General features: G+C 37.1%; 1 protein-coding gene across 4 annotated transcripts in view; it reads left to right on the top strand.

Moving 5' to 3' along the window:
• Positions 1 to 12,600, top strand: part of UXS1 (UDP-glucuronate decarboxylase 1) — a 62,677-nt gene that overhangs the window by 30,215 nt on the left and 19,862 nt on the right. For all 4 annotated transcript variants that reach the window (XM_069770152.1, XM_069770151.1, XM_069770153.1 and 1 more), the window contains 3 exons: positions 7,110 to 7,214; positions 8,553 to 8,612; positions 10,964 to 11,085. In XM_069770152.1, coding sequence (XP_069626253.1) covers positions 7,110 to 7,214; positions 8,553 to 8,612; positions 10,964 to 11,085 — 287 coding nt within the window. The remainder of the gene's footprint in view (positions 1 to 7,109; positions 7,215 to 8,552; positions 8,613 to 10,963; positions 11,086 to 12,600) is intronic.

Genomic DNA, 12,600 nt, shown 5'->3' with positions numbered 1-12,600 from the left:
GTGTTACCTTCTTTCTGACTGATTACACTTGAGACCTTCTCAGAGAATTATCATCATGGCTAATACTGTTGCCCAGTTACTAGGCACTAATGAACGGGAATTCGGAGATCCTTCAGCTACCTCTCCCATGTTCTATGTAATAAATTCCCCATTTTGTACTGACAAGAAATTATAACATGTTATTCAGTGGGTAGTTTATTGAATGTCTTCTCATCCTCCAACAGCATACATAAAAGCTGGCATGGCTTAATGTTAATTTGATATACTAGTATAGGAACATGATAAAATTTCATGTCAGTGCAGAGTTTGTAGTCTAACGTGGCGGGGGGAAGATGAGGAAATGAGGGGTATTAACAAGTTGGCATATGGACCAATACTTCTTTTCTTAGTCCCAGTTTCTCCTTTTTACTTGTAAATAGAAGTTGGAATGACTGTGAAGTCATGACAAAAGAAGGTTTGTATCTAAAGAATTTGTGTTTATTTGCTGTCCTGTTTAAACAAGGTCATATAAGGTTGTTTGACACTTAAATTCCAGAGAGAGTAATCAGTGCTTCATTTCTGAGAGAGACCTCATTTTTGATCTAGAAAGAACAGTGTTTGCACTTTTGATATGGAAAGTGAGTTTAGTCTCAAGATGCGTAGCTTTCACTAAATCTCTTGATGCATTTTTTTTTTTTAGCTTCACAGTGATGCCTACGCACAATCTGCCTTGTCTGAGTCATTGTCTTTGATCCATGACATGAAGTGGCACTCGGCATTTTTGGATCTTGATCTAGATTGGCCAGAGACAGTAATAAATCACCTAAATACACATTTTATTTCTTAGCCCTGTGGTAACTATAGTTAACTGTAGTGCTGAATGACTTTCTTCTCCTCTACTAGGATTTCCTTTACTTCAGCATTTGGAGAAGATGTCAGTAGAAAATGCTTAAGAGCATAGGCTTTTTCAGTAGAATAACAAAGGCTCTGAATTTTTTAATGGAATGAAAGTAGTTTAGGAATCTTGAAAGACAGAAAATAGTAAAAAAAGTTTTCTTTCCTTTTTTTTTAAAAAAAAGTCTGAAAAAGTTTTCAAAACTTTGTATAATAGTTGTATTAACCCTTTTTTCTATCATAGTTGAGTTCTGTATTTTTAAAGTACTTGGGATTTTTAAAGGTATTTTCATTTCAGGCTAACCTGTATGTTGAGACTTAATCCACTAATAAATGTTTTTTTTTGGTGCAGAAAGACAATTTTTTTTCCTGAAGAGTGGTGTATAAAGGAAAGAATCTCTTACTACTCTTTTCTGTATTATCAGCAAAAAAGTACAGAAATCCACTTTGCTTATTTTCTGCCTCTCATTCTCTACATTATTTAAGATTCTAAGCTCCCTAAGATGGTTACCTGAGAGCACTGTGGCTCAAATTCCTGCAAACCGTAGTGTAAAGACACACAGGTATTAGTTGGAGAACAGATGAGAATGAATGCTTGATCTGGTGTTCCTGTGATCTACCCCACTTCAGGTTAATAGATAGAATTGCATTAAAAACTACGAAATGAAATTTTAGATTAAATAAATGTAGGTCAGATTTCATTTCCCTAATCACAAATGCACAATCTGTTCTGAATGCTTTATCATTATATCAAAAAATGATGTAACTTAAAGATCCTCTTCCCTTGGAAAGATGTTCACAGTAGTCCTCAAGGGTTATGCTTTTAGTCATAAGGCTTCACTTAGAGGTTTTTCTTTTTCTTTCCAGCTTAATTAGATCACACTGCCCGCTTAGGTTTTGAGCCAAAGGAGCACAGTTGCAGAGTAGGAATTTTGTTCATGGCCTCCAACATTTCACTGCTTAAACAGAAGCTCTTGGTAAAATATTAGTACAATACTTCTAAAATTGCAGTCTGTGGCAGCTGAAGGCAAAATAGGTTATTTATTTTTGGACAGAGCAGTGAGGAGTAGTTTCATTCTGACACTCAAAGGCAGACTTTTAAAAACAAATGCAAGTGCACTGCCTAACTAATGTAATATGAAGTGACAGAGAAGAAAAGTGTTTGTAAGTGGTAAGTAAGGATGAACTATTTCATTACCTTTGTCCTGAGATTAATTGAAATAATTAATGCAAGGATAAGTTAAATAAACCTGTTTGGTTTTGGTCTTGGTTTTTGGGTTTGTTGGGGTTTTTTTATTTTTATTCTTAATACCAACAGTCTGGTTTCTGGCAAAACATTTCTTAAATGTTGGCTCTATTTTCAGTGACTGTTGTGAATGCAAAGGTAGTTTGGGCTCTTCTGACTTTCACTGAAAAGCTGTCAAAATGATAGAATAAAAACAAATTTTGCAAGTTGAAAGAAGTGCCGTAAGCACGTGGCATACATAGTAACAAGGAGATTGACTTTCAGAGTTTTCAGAAAGTACGAAGATGTTAGTAACAGGCACATAGGTATAGAAAATAACATTATTTATAGAACTTTAATAGATCATTGGCTTGACTGGGACTAAAAATGGTTTTATTCTTAAGGACTTTGCTGGCTTGTGAGTCTGAGTTGGCTTTAAGGCTAAAACCAACAGTCTCATAAAATTGGCCTAAAGAATAGGCTATAGCCTTCTTGTGAAAAACAGCCTTCCAAGATGATAACATTTTACTAAACACTGTTCTACAGTATCCCAGAATTGTTCAGTCTCCAAGTCATTTCACAGGTAACTTAAGGGACATACAAATACAACTTCTAATTTTTTATGTGAGTGCCTTCAATACATTGCCCTTTTTTTGCTTCAGTACTTCCATCCCAGATTTTTCTCTCCCTAGTCTTCATTCCCTCTGCCAGATACTCAATACATTCAACTTGATGGTTTTAAGTGGGATGATTAGGGAAACTTACGGCAAGGCAGAAGATAATATATGCCACTTAATTTTGTTTGTCCAGAGTCAAGTGCAGTGGTGCCTGGGTCTCTTGTGAAGCTCTGTAAAACTGCTGCAGTATGAGCAAAATGGTAAACCTTTATGAAGTTATTCTAGTTTGCCTTAAGTTACAGACAACATCTCTAACATCAGGAAAATGAATTTGTATTTGTAGTCCTTTTTAGTTCAGTGCCATAGAAATGTCTCGCTTCACTGTGTCAGCTTCTCTGGCCTGACCTACCGTGATGGAATTGGCATAGCTATTCTTTACAAGAAAAGTCCATATGTTTAAGCTGTAGAAACTTGTTTGTATGCTTCTGATCAAAGCTTTTCTGCTTAGTGCTTCCTGACTAGCAAGTACAGTGATGGATGCAGGTGCTTAGTGGACTTAGTGACCCGTTTAGTCCTTTCTGGTACCATGACACATGTTGAAGGCAGAAATTGAAGATGAAGGTCATTCCTTAATAGGAAGGAATGTCATTTTCTGTTGTAGGAAAGGTGATAGATTCTACCTTACTATTCACTTAAGAAGCACATGGAACATATGCAGTGGTACGGCTGGAAAATAAAGATAGATCATATGAAGGAAGGTAGTTTTATTGCAATATTTTGTAAAAGTGAGTGGTTATATTGATCATATTTGTTTAGCGTTAGGGAAAACAGAAGACCTGAATGCTTGTGTCCAGACTTGGGTATTACGGGTTCCATGTATACTAAATTACAGGGGGTTTTGAGCTTTTCACCCAGAAAAGGACACAACTGACAAATTCTAGTTGCTGTTGATCTTGCAATATGTTACTAAAACTATTTATGTTGATCATAGATTTCTATATTTGTCACTGTGTACCTGATGGCTTGAATGTTTATGCCAGCTTCTATGTTTGTGCTATTTTGAAATGGATTTAATTTTTTGCCTTTTTTCAGCAAAACTGTAACACAAAAAATTTGTTAATGTTTCTTTGTTTTATCACTAGTCTACCATCCTGTGCTTGGTAAACTACTACTTGCTGCTGTGTTCACAGTGGCTTATAGAGTCTAGCCCCTGGTGCGAGTTACATACAAAACTTGCAGAATTTTGTTATCATTTGTTCTTTTGTGGTCCTCGCCTATCTATGTAAAGCTTTGCACAACTTTTCATACAGTTATTTTCAATTAATTGCAAAGCTAGCTCAAGGCTTCTTAGTGGGCACAATTAAATGTTGTAAAACATTTTTACTTTAACTCATAAAAAAGGAAGAGGCGTGGAGGTCAATTACAGGATGCATTTGTTCCTATCCTTCAGTGGGTGCTGTCCCAGGCACCCGAACAGTTAATCCTCTGAAAAATTGTAGCTAGGATAGCCTTCCACAGTTCTGGCTTGAGGAGAGTTTCAGTTGCCTGCTGTCTTAATTAACTGGCAACTCTGTGCCAGAGCGCACAAGGTTGTCAGGCAAGCTAGGTAGATGGCTTTGGCTGTCCTGCTGAAATTCTGAGACAAAAAAGTATGCGTTTTTTAGACCTGACAGTTAAAAGAGGGAAGGTGGAAGGAGAAATAATTGTACTTGTCTCAACATCCTCAGCTTGATGGATCAAATGTGACCCATTTGGGGTAGAAACTTGTCTTTCCACCCTTCTGAAATGTCCAACATTCTCTAAATGTTTTGGAAAGACAGTGTCGTTTTTAATTGGTCTAGGGCTTGATAGTCTAAAGATTTCTTCCTGGGCAAGAGGGAAGGGTCCTGGAGCTGCCTGGTGGCTGCCTGTGCCTTTGATCTAGAAGATGGCCACCTGACACTTGGCAAATGCCTCATCTGCCATCTATCTGCTAGTTCGGCTCTTGCTGAACCTTTTCATCACGGGGCTCTATTTTTGCCCTTGTTCATATGGGAGAAAGTACATTGAAGCAAACCGGACTCAGACAGGCAAGACTGTATCTCTGGCAAGGAAAATGTTTTGGTTTGGGGTTTTTTTTTCCCCGCAGCTCCTTCTCATTGTCAAAATACAGCTTTATTCTGTATTGCTGTCATTTGCTACTGCTTGTTAATTATAAAACACCTAAGAAAAGAGTTGAGAGAAATGTTTGAGTGTACCATTTGACCAATAGTGTTCTGTCCTAGAGTAAGACAGCTTTATGCTATGCGATATTGTCTTCTGTCAGAATAGTAGCTAGCCTTGACTTTTCCAGGTTCTTTCAGGTTTCAGTGCTGAGTCTTCTTAAGAAACTCAAACTTTTCTTTTGTAACACAAAGAAGGAAATACTTTCCCTTTCTTCCATCCTACCATTCTAATTCTTACATCACCTTTTCACTACTTTTCTTGGATGACCTTGGTGTAGGGGACTTGTTCTTTTTATTTCTTAAGCTTCACTATCTCTAATTTGGTCTTATGTTTAATTTTTCTGGCATTTGCTCATTGTGGGTTTGTTGGGTTTAGGTAGTTCTGGCTAACTGTGATTCATGTTACATAGAAAACAAAGACATTTTTATATTTGCCATAGTTGCGTTATGAAAGGCATGCAGATGAGGTTTGTTGAGTATTGGATACTGCTTGTGAAAATGAGTCCCATTTTCATTGCTTTGTTTTTATTATAATTTAACAAAGAAAATCTTTTTTTCTTGTAGTATCTCCAACCTTTGCATTCTTACCGTGTGCAATGAATTTTGCAACCCTGATATGCTGAAGCTAGTCTCAAATTAGGATTTGCCAAAGATTTTCATGATTACCAATGTTAATCAACTACTATCTTGGGATTCTTTTAGGTTTCATATTTAAAACTGATTCTGGTGTACTGCACAGCTTATTGAGGGGGGTTTTTTCAGTTCTTTAAATTTTCTGGGATGAGCTGAGCTCTGAAGTTCAGAAGTACAGATAGCAACCTTCCTGATGGCCTGTTATAAAACCAAGTTAAGTGAAGTCTTGTGTGCTTGTGTTCCTTGTATCAAATACCATTTATCATACCCGTACCCACGCATGTCTTCTGAACTATAGATAATTGATAGAAATGACTGCCACGCTTGTTCTGGAAATAGACCATTGTATGAAAATGGGTGAACTGCTGAAAATAAACAAGAAAGCCTGAGTACTGGATGAATAGACAGCAAACCACAATTCATTTAGCTTAAGATAGAAATAAATTAAAGTAGAAAAAGGTAGAGAGAGAAAGAAGCCCTGATTAATGATACATTTGGCCTTTGAACTTAAAATATTTTACAGCTTTAGTTCTTTTCTTTCTCTGTATGTTTGTGCTAGGAATAATTGTTAAATAAAGAATCCTGGGTTTTTATCTAGTCTACGCTCATGAAAATGGTGTAACTGTTTAGTTTTGTTGTACTAGTCTCTTATTTTGCTGTTGTGTTGAATATGTGTTTCCTATGGGTGATATAATTCTTTACATTTGTTTACACTGCAGTTGCAGAAATGCAGCAAATATACTTAGTTAAGATTGGGACTTGTACTACCTGGGCAATCTGTTGCCAATAACCAAGCTACCTTATTTTAAATTAGGTTAGGAATCAGTATACCTTCATTCATTGTAAGGTACTGTCTAGTGTGTGTGGTTAATTATATTTCATAACTTGGGCGGGGGGGGAGGCTGGAATCTGTGTATTGGGGATTTTTTTTTTAAAGCTAAAATGCTGTATTATCCAAAGTATGGCATAGAACAAAGGTAACAGGAAAAATGATGAAAGTTGCATGCCTATATCTTGGCATATATATTTAAAATATAAATGTGATACTAATCCCATTAATATTTCATTGTCAAGTGGCTTACAAATAAAAATACAGTATGTATTTTTCCCCAAAGGTTTCTCCTGGTATTAAAAAATGTTTCTACCATCTTTGCTCCGGTTTCTATTTGAGAAAAATACTCTGAAGCTGGTAGTCACTTAAAAACTTCAGGGTAGTAGAATGTTGCTTATACTTTTGCAGCTTCTAAACATCTCTGAAGTACTCATAACTAAAATTTTTACAAGTGGAAAGTGTCAACACTCATGCAGACTTCTGTATCTGTGTCAACAGTGTTGATATATATTATGCTTTAGGTTTTGTTTTACTAAAAATTAAGTCTTTGGGTTACAACAGGTTTATGTACATATCATCTGTATGTAGCAATATAGGAAGTGCTGAGTTCCAATGCTAGGAAATGCAGAAAGAAGTACTTGTTTCTTGACTCTAATGCTTTCTCATTTAATATGTTACATGGGAAAATAATAATGCTTTCTTCCCTCCTCTCTGGTTTTCTGTAGTGGACCAGATCTATCATCTCGCATCTCCTGCTTCTCCTCCAAATTACATGTATAATCCTATAAAAACATTGAAGACCAACACTATTGGCACATTAAACATGCTGGGTAAGTGGAAATTTTTTTCTTACTTAACTTGGTTAGACATAATATAACCTAGACAGAGTTATTGGGGAGAGGGGAGGATGGAGCAGATGAGCTGTACATTTTTAAAAGTTGTTTCTTTAAGAAAAATAAGGTGGGGTTTTTTGCCCTCTTTGAAGACTTGTATTTTTCCTTTAGATATATCTGCAGATGAGTTCTGACAACATGCAGGCTCGGCTGTTAAAGCACAAGAACCTCATGCCTGTAACTTGGCTAATGAGTGTGCAGTAGTTATAGAAGTCATAGGAACAATTAAGAGCATGGGATTTTTTATAGCAAAGTTGTGTCCATGACTTCACTTCTCACTCTGGTGACTGTGGAACATTCCCACGTTTGCCATGAGTGACTGTTCCTTTCCACTACCAAAAACATTCAACTAGGTGGAACTGGCTCTGTAAATCCCCAAATATCAAGAGTACTGCACCCTCTTGTGCATGCCTTGGCTAGCAAATTCTGCAAGAAAGTTTAATGTCTAGCTTCATACTAGATAATTACAAGGCAACATTTTCAGCTTTGTCTGTTGGTTTTGTTGCTGGGAATGGGCCTATGAAAAGGTGGCCTCAAGCCTTCAGTACTTTTTCCTCCCATCTTTGATCTATTTGGCATATGCTGCAGCTTGAACTGGGTGTCAGTGATCCTGTTGTTAGGAGGCAAAAAAACTCCTGGGCATTAGCTCAGCTGAGTTTCTCATTTGAGTGATACTCTATTGAGTACAATTCAGAGAATTGAGTGATTTAGAAGCTACTGAGGTACCAGACAGTTGTATGGCATAGGTGAGAGATTTCTTTGATTGGCCCTGCCAATGCAAAGGCCAGAAAGTCATTGAAATGGAGTGCAGAATAATCTGGAGTGATGGGTAGGATCATCCAGGCAGTTTAAAGGGGCATAATGAAGGGAAAATGATTGGTTTTGTCCTATAACATTATTCTGTATCCGTTTATGTAGCTTATCTTTTTTGGTAATCATGATATAGGGTGTTGTTTCAAGATCCCGATTTCATAACTGGATTGGTTTATGCTTCCTTGGCCTTTATTTAGAGTGTAATATATTTTTATGGATCTTGGTTCAGTGTAACTTTAAGTCCCAGAAGTAAACACATCACATGTGGGTGCTGCTCTGCTGTTTCCCAGGTTTTCTAGCCTGGGAGTGGGAGCTATGAATGTGATTTACAGCTAGATTTATCTAGTGAGAGAAATTGAATTCTCTTTAAAAACATGTAAAACAGGATCACACTAAAGCAGTTAACTGAAAGATTCTTGCACTTGCTCTAATTATGTTCTTTCACTGTTGCTTAAAATTTAGGGTTGGCTAAACGTGTTGGAGCACGGCTGCTGCTGGCCTCTACATCAGAGGTATATGGAGGTAAGACAGATAAAACAGTGTTCAGGGCTCTTGAGACGTGACTGTGTAAAAGGGTATTTACAAACCTTTTGTCAGAGGATAGAATGATAGATTTTCATGACTGTCTTAGCTTGATTTCTTTATCAGATGTACTTCTCACAGTTTAGAATGCGGGCACTAGTACTTGCTTTGAATCTCTAGTCAGAGTGGTAAAAGGGGCTTGGACTGTTGTCTGTAACTTTCCTATGTCTTAGTTTATGTGTCTTTTTCCAAAGGCTTGTGGGGGAATTTTGAGTGTTCAACTCTAATTAAAATCCAGATGCCATAAGGAAAACATGTGAAGAAAGATAATTTCAGTAATAAATCTGCATCTCTTTTCCCAGTCACTTATGGGTTGTATTGTTACACACCAGGGCGATTGCTAAATTGTAAGAGACAAGGACATAACCTCTAAGCTAAGAAAATAGTGATTGTGCATGCAGGCTCTTGTGGTGTCTCTTAAAATGTAATATTCAGCAATAGTGCCATATCTCTCCATCTTCCTTTTACTGTTACTAAGAAGTGAAGTCGTGAGAGAATGACTGATAGAACTGCTAGCTGGATGCAGTGAGACTCTTTAATACTTTCTTGGGGTGTGTAACAGATCGTGTGCCTGCTAGAGAAACTTCTTGCTGTTGAGAACTCTTGCCTAATTGATAATAGCAGTATTGCAAGATTAATGGAGATAATGTAGGCACAGTCACCTGCTGAACATTAGTAGTTATGAGAGTCTAGGCTTTAAAGAACAAACAAGCAAACAAAAAATACTCATCTGTGTAACAAGATACAAAACTGTGTGAGGAAGAACAATGAACGTAACTCAAGGAGTACACTTTTGGTGGAATAACTTCAGTCAAGAAGATTCAAAGCAAATATCTAAGCAAGAGATCACCAAGGTGACTGGCCAACCAAATAAGTGGCTTGAGCCTGTGCAGGATTCCTGCTGCCTCCCTTGCCTTTGATAATCCGTGGTAAGGCTCCACAGGGAAAAATGGTAGCCCCAAGGACTCTTCTGTAATTGAGCAAACTCCCTTCTGGAACAGGGGACCAACAGCCAAAAAACGCCCCAAGTTTTGGAGCCTCACCGCTCTGCTGCAATCTGCCTGCTGAAGTGGAAAACTTGGGACTCCTATTATCAGGCTTTGTTGCATCAGTAAATCCAATGTAGCAAAGAGAGTCTACTCACATTATACTCTGACTAAACAGACAAAGTAATTTTGCTGAAAAATAAAGGACAGAAAATAAAGTCAGAAAATATGTTAGCTGTTTCCACAGGATTTCTCAAAGCAGTGTTGTACGGAGTTTCCAAGTGCTTTGTAGGGCTGCCTCTGCCGGAAGGGAGACAAACTGCAGTGGCCTTCCAGATCACAGCACCTTCTGGGGCCCTTTTAAGAATGCTACAGGATTTTATAGTCATGTGAAACATCTCTTCATTTACCATTGCTCTGTGGCTCTTGTGTGACAGGAATTCATCTGTAATCCTGTCTGAGCAGCATAAAAACTGGAAGGGTTAATTGGAACTGATCATCAAAGTTGTTTCAAAAATTAGCCTGGAACCCTTGAAAGTTTTGTAGTAATGTATGCAAATTTCAAGCCCAGTAAGAAGTATAGGGCAGCACAGATAGCAAAGTGGGGAAATGTAACAAAGTGATTGTATTGTTTCAAGTGTATAGAGCGCACACACAGAGATTCCTAGGAGATTTTTGGTTGGTTGGGGTTTTTTTGTAATCAAGAACTTCTGTAATGCATCAAACCAAAGGACTGTCTAACCTGATTGTCTGTGCCCAGTGATAGCTAGTAAAAATGCTTAGGATAAACCAGAAGAAACATAGCAAGTGCATTATGGTACATTGCTCTACTCTTTCTTCTTTAGGAAATGCAGAACTTCTCCATTTTTCTTTCCTTGTTTCTTATTTTATAAAACTTGAAGATGCTTTACTTTCCTTTTTTTTCTTCCAGTAGAAAGTGCTGCCTATGTAACCTATAATATTTCCTCTGAATTACATTAGATAAGAGTCATATTTGTGCCCTTGAAGTAGTCTGTCTTTACAGAGAACAGTTGAATTTAACCCACTGTTAGCACAGTCTTTTAGGGGAAAGCAGATGACAGCTGTTGTTTGCCTGCACTCAGTTATCTTACTAATCTCACATCTTCTGTAACTGTCATTTTCATGGTTCCAGTGAATACGCTTCTAAGGAATGGTGTTGAAACTTAATATTTTTAAATGCATAGTTCAGAGAGAAGCTGTTGAATTGTATAACACCAATGATCTGCTGAAAGATTCATTATAGTCACTTTTTTGATAGAAGATTATTTTTTTTTTCCCCCATAGATCCTGAAGTTCACCCTCAAAATGAGGATTACTGGGGCCATGTGAATCCAATAGGTCCAAGAGCCTGCTATGATGAAGGAAAGCGGGTTGCAGAGACCATGTGCTATGCATACATGAAGCAGGTATTAAACTTGTATCAGATTCAGTGGATTTTCTGCAATTAATGAAGGCCAAATGCATGGCAAAACTGGAACATGTGTATTTAGGGGTAAGAGAGCAAAAGAGAATGTTTTGAGTAGGAGTGCTCATACTGTAGCTGCAAAATCTGTTTTCTGTAATGCAAAAGTTTTATTGGTCCCATCTGTTGTGTTTTTTCAGATGAGCAGTGTTCTTCAAGAAAATGTGCTTTAGTCTTCTTAATAGACATGTGTCTTTCAGTATCGTAAATAGTTTTTAAACATATTAAACTGAGGTGACGTTACTAATTTGGGAACCAGATAAGAGTTGTTTTAAGTTGGTCCTATGCTGAGAAGTGCTTTGCTGAATAAGGCCATTACTGATAAATGTGGAATGTTTAATGAGCATAACTGAAATCAGAATATACAGGTAAAAATGAGGAAGTTATATAACAAGTACCTACATAGGAGCAACGTATTTTAAATCACTTTAGAAATGTCTTAAAATTATGTAGGTATAAATATAGACCTTAACGGAAGATACAAATACTTAGCTTTGTAGTGCACTTTTTCAGTCAAATACAGTAACATGAGGATAAAATGCCATTTAAAATATGTTTGTGAAATAATACATGCCAGTTTCCCTGGGTTTCATAATCAACAACTAGAAACTCATCATTAACTAACCCGGCATCGACTCTTTACCTGTATGTGAATCTTATTTAATTGCTGTTCATCTAGTCTCTGGGAGGCTTCAATTAGAAAATGTGGCACACTAAAGAAATCATATCACTATTACTTGGTGTTTGGAGCCTTAATATACAAAGGTATAAATCAAATTCTGTAGAATTGTATAAATCAAATTCTGTATTCTGTAGAATTTTAAACCTTTAAATGATAAAATACAAAGTGCTTTTAAAAACCTTGAAAACAGAATTAAACTTAAGTGGTAAGACTTCAGGAATGGTATTTTAATACAGAGGTTGTAGTCATTTTCTTTCATCTCTTCAGCCAGACAGAGAAGGCAGAGGTTCGTGTCTCCTTTGTTCTCTTAAATCATTTAAGGTCCAACATGGTGGTACTGCTCTCGTTCAGGACGATGTCTTCTATACTTCACTGTAGCAAGATATTCCTCATGGGTCTGGAAATCGGTTTGCAGTTGAATATTGTAGTTCTTAAGAGAAATTCTTGTGCTGTAGGGTATTGAATTTTTTGCAAGTTTGTGATAGACACTGCAGTATTCTTTTAGAAGGGCAAGACTGTAGGTCATTTTGAAAACCGTGGGCTGTATCTTAAAGCCACAGGATGAGTCATGATACTATCCCATAAATTTTATGCAGGATTTACAAAGGATAGTAAAGGTACATAAGGTGGAACAGCAATGCACACATACAGTAAGTGAAAACTCATGATGCAAATGAGCTCTCTGTCCTAGGGGCAGCTCTATGAGATATTTCTTGTACTTTATCATGGGTTAGCGAAGTCTGCCCAAGCTTGTCCCACATTCACATATATTCCGAA

The sequence above is a fragment of the Haliaeetus albicilla genome, chromosome 25 (genome assembly GCF_947461875.1).
Source record: "Haliaeetus albicilla chromosome 25, bHalAlb1.1, whole genome shotgun sequence".
In the NCBI taxonomy this organism is placed as follows: domain Eukaryota; kingdom Metazoa; phylum Chordata; class Aves; order Accipitriformes; family Accipitridae; genus Haliaeetus; species Haliaeetus albicilla.
Note: the sequence above shows the minus strand (reverse complement) of the source record. Positions and strands in the feature narration are given on the sequence as shown.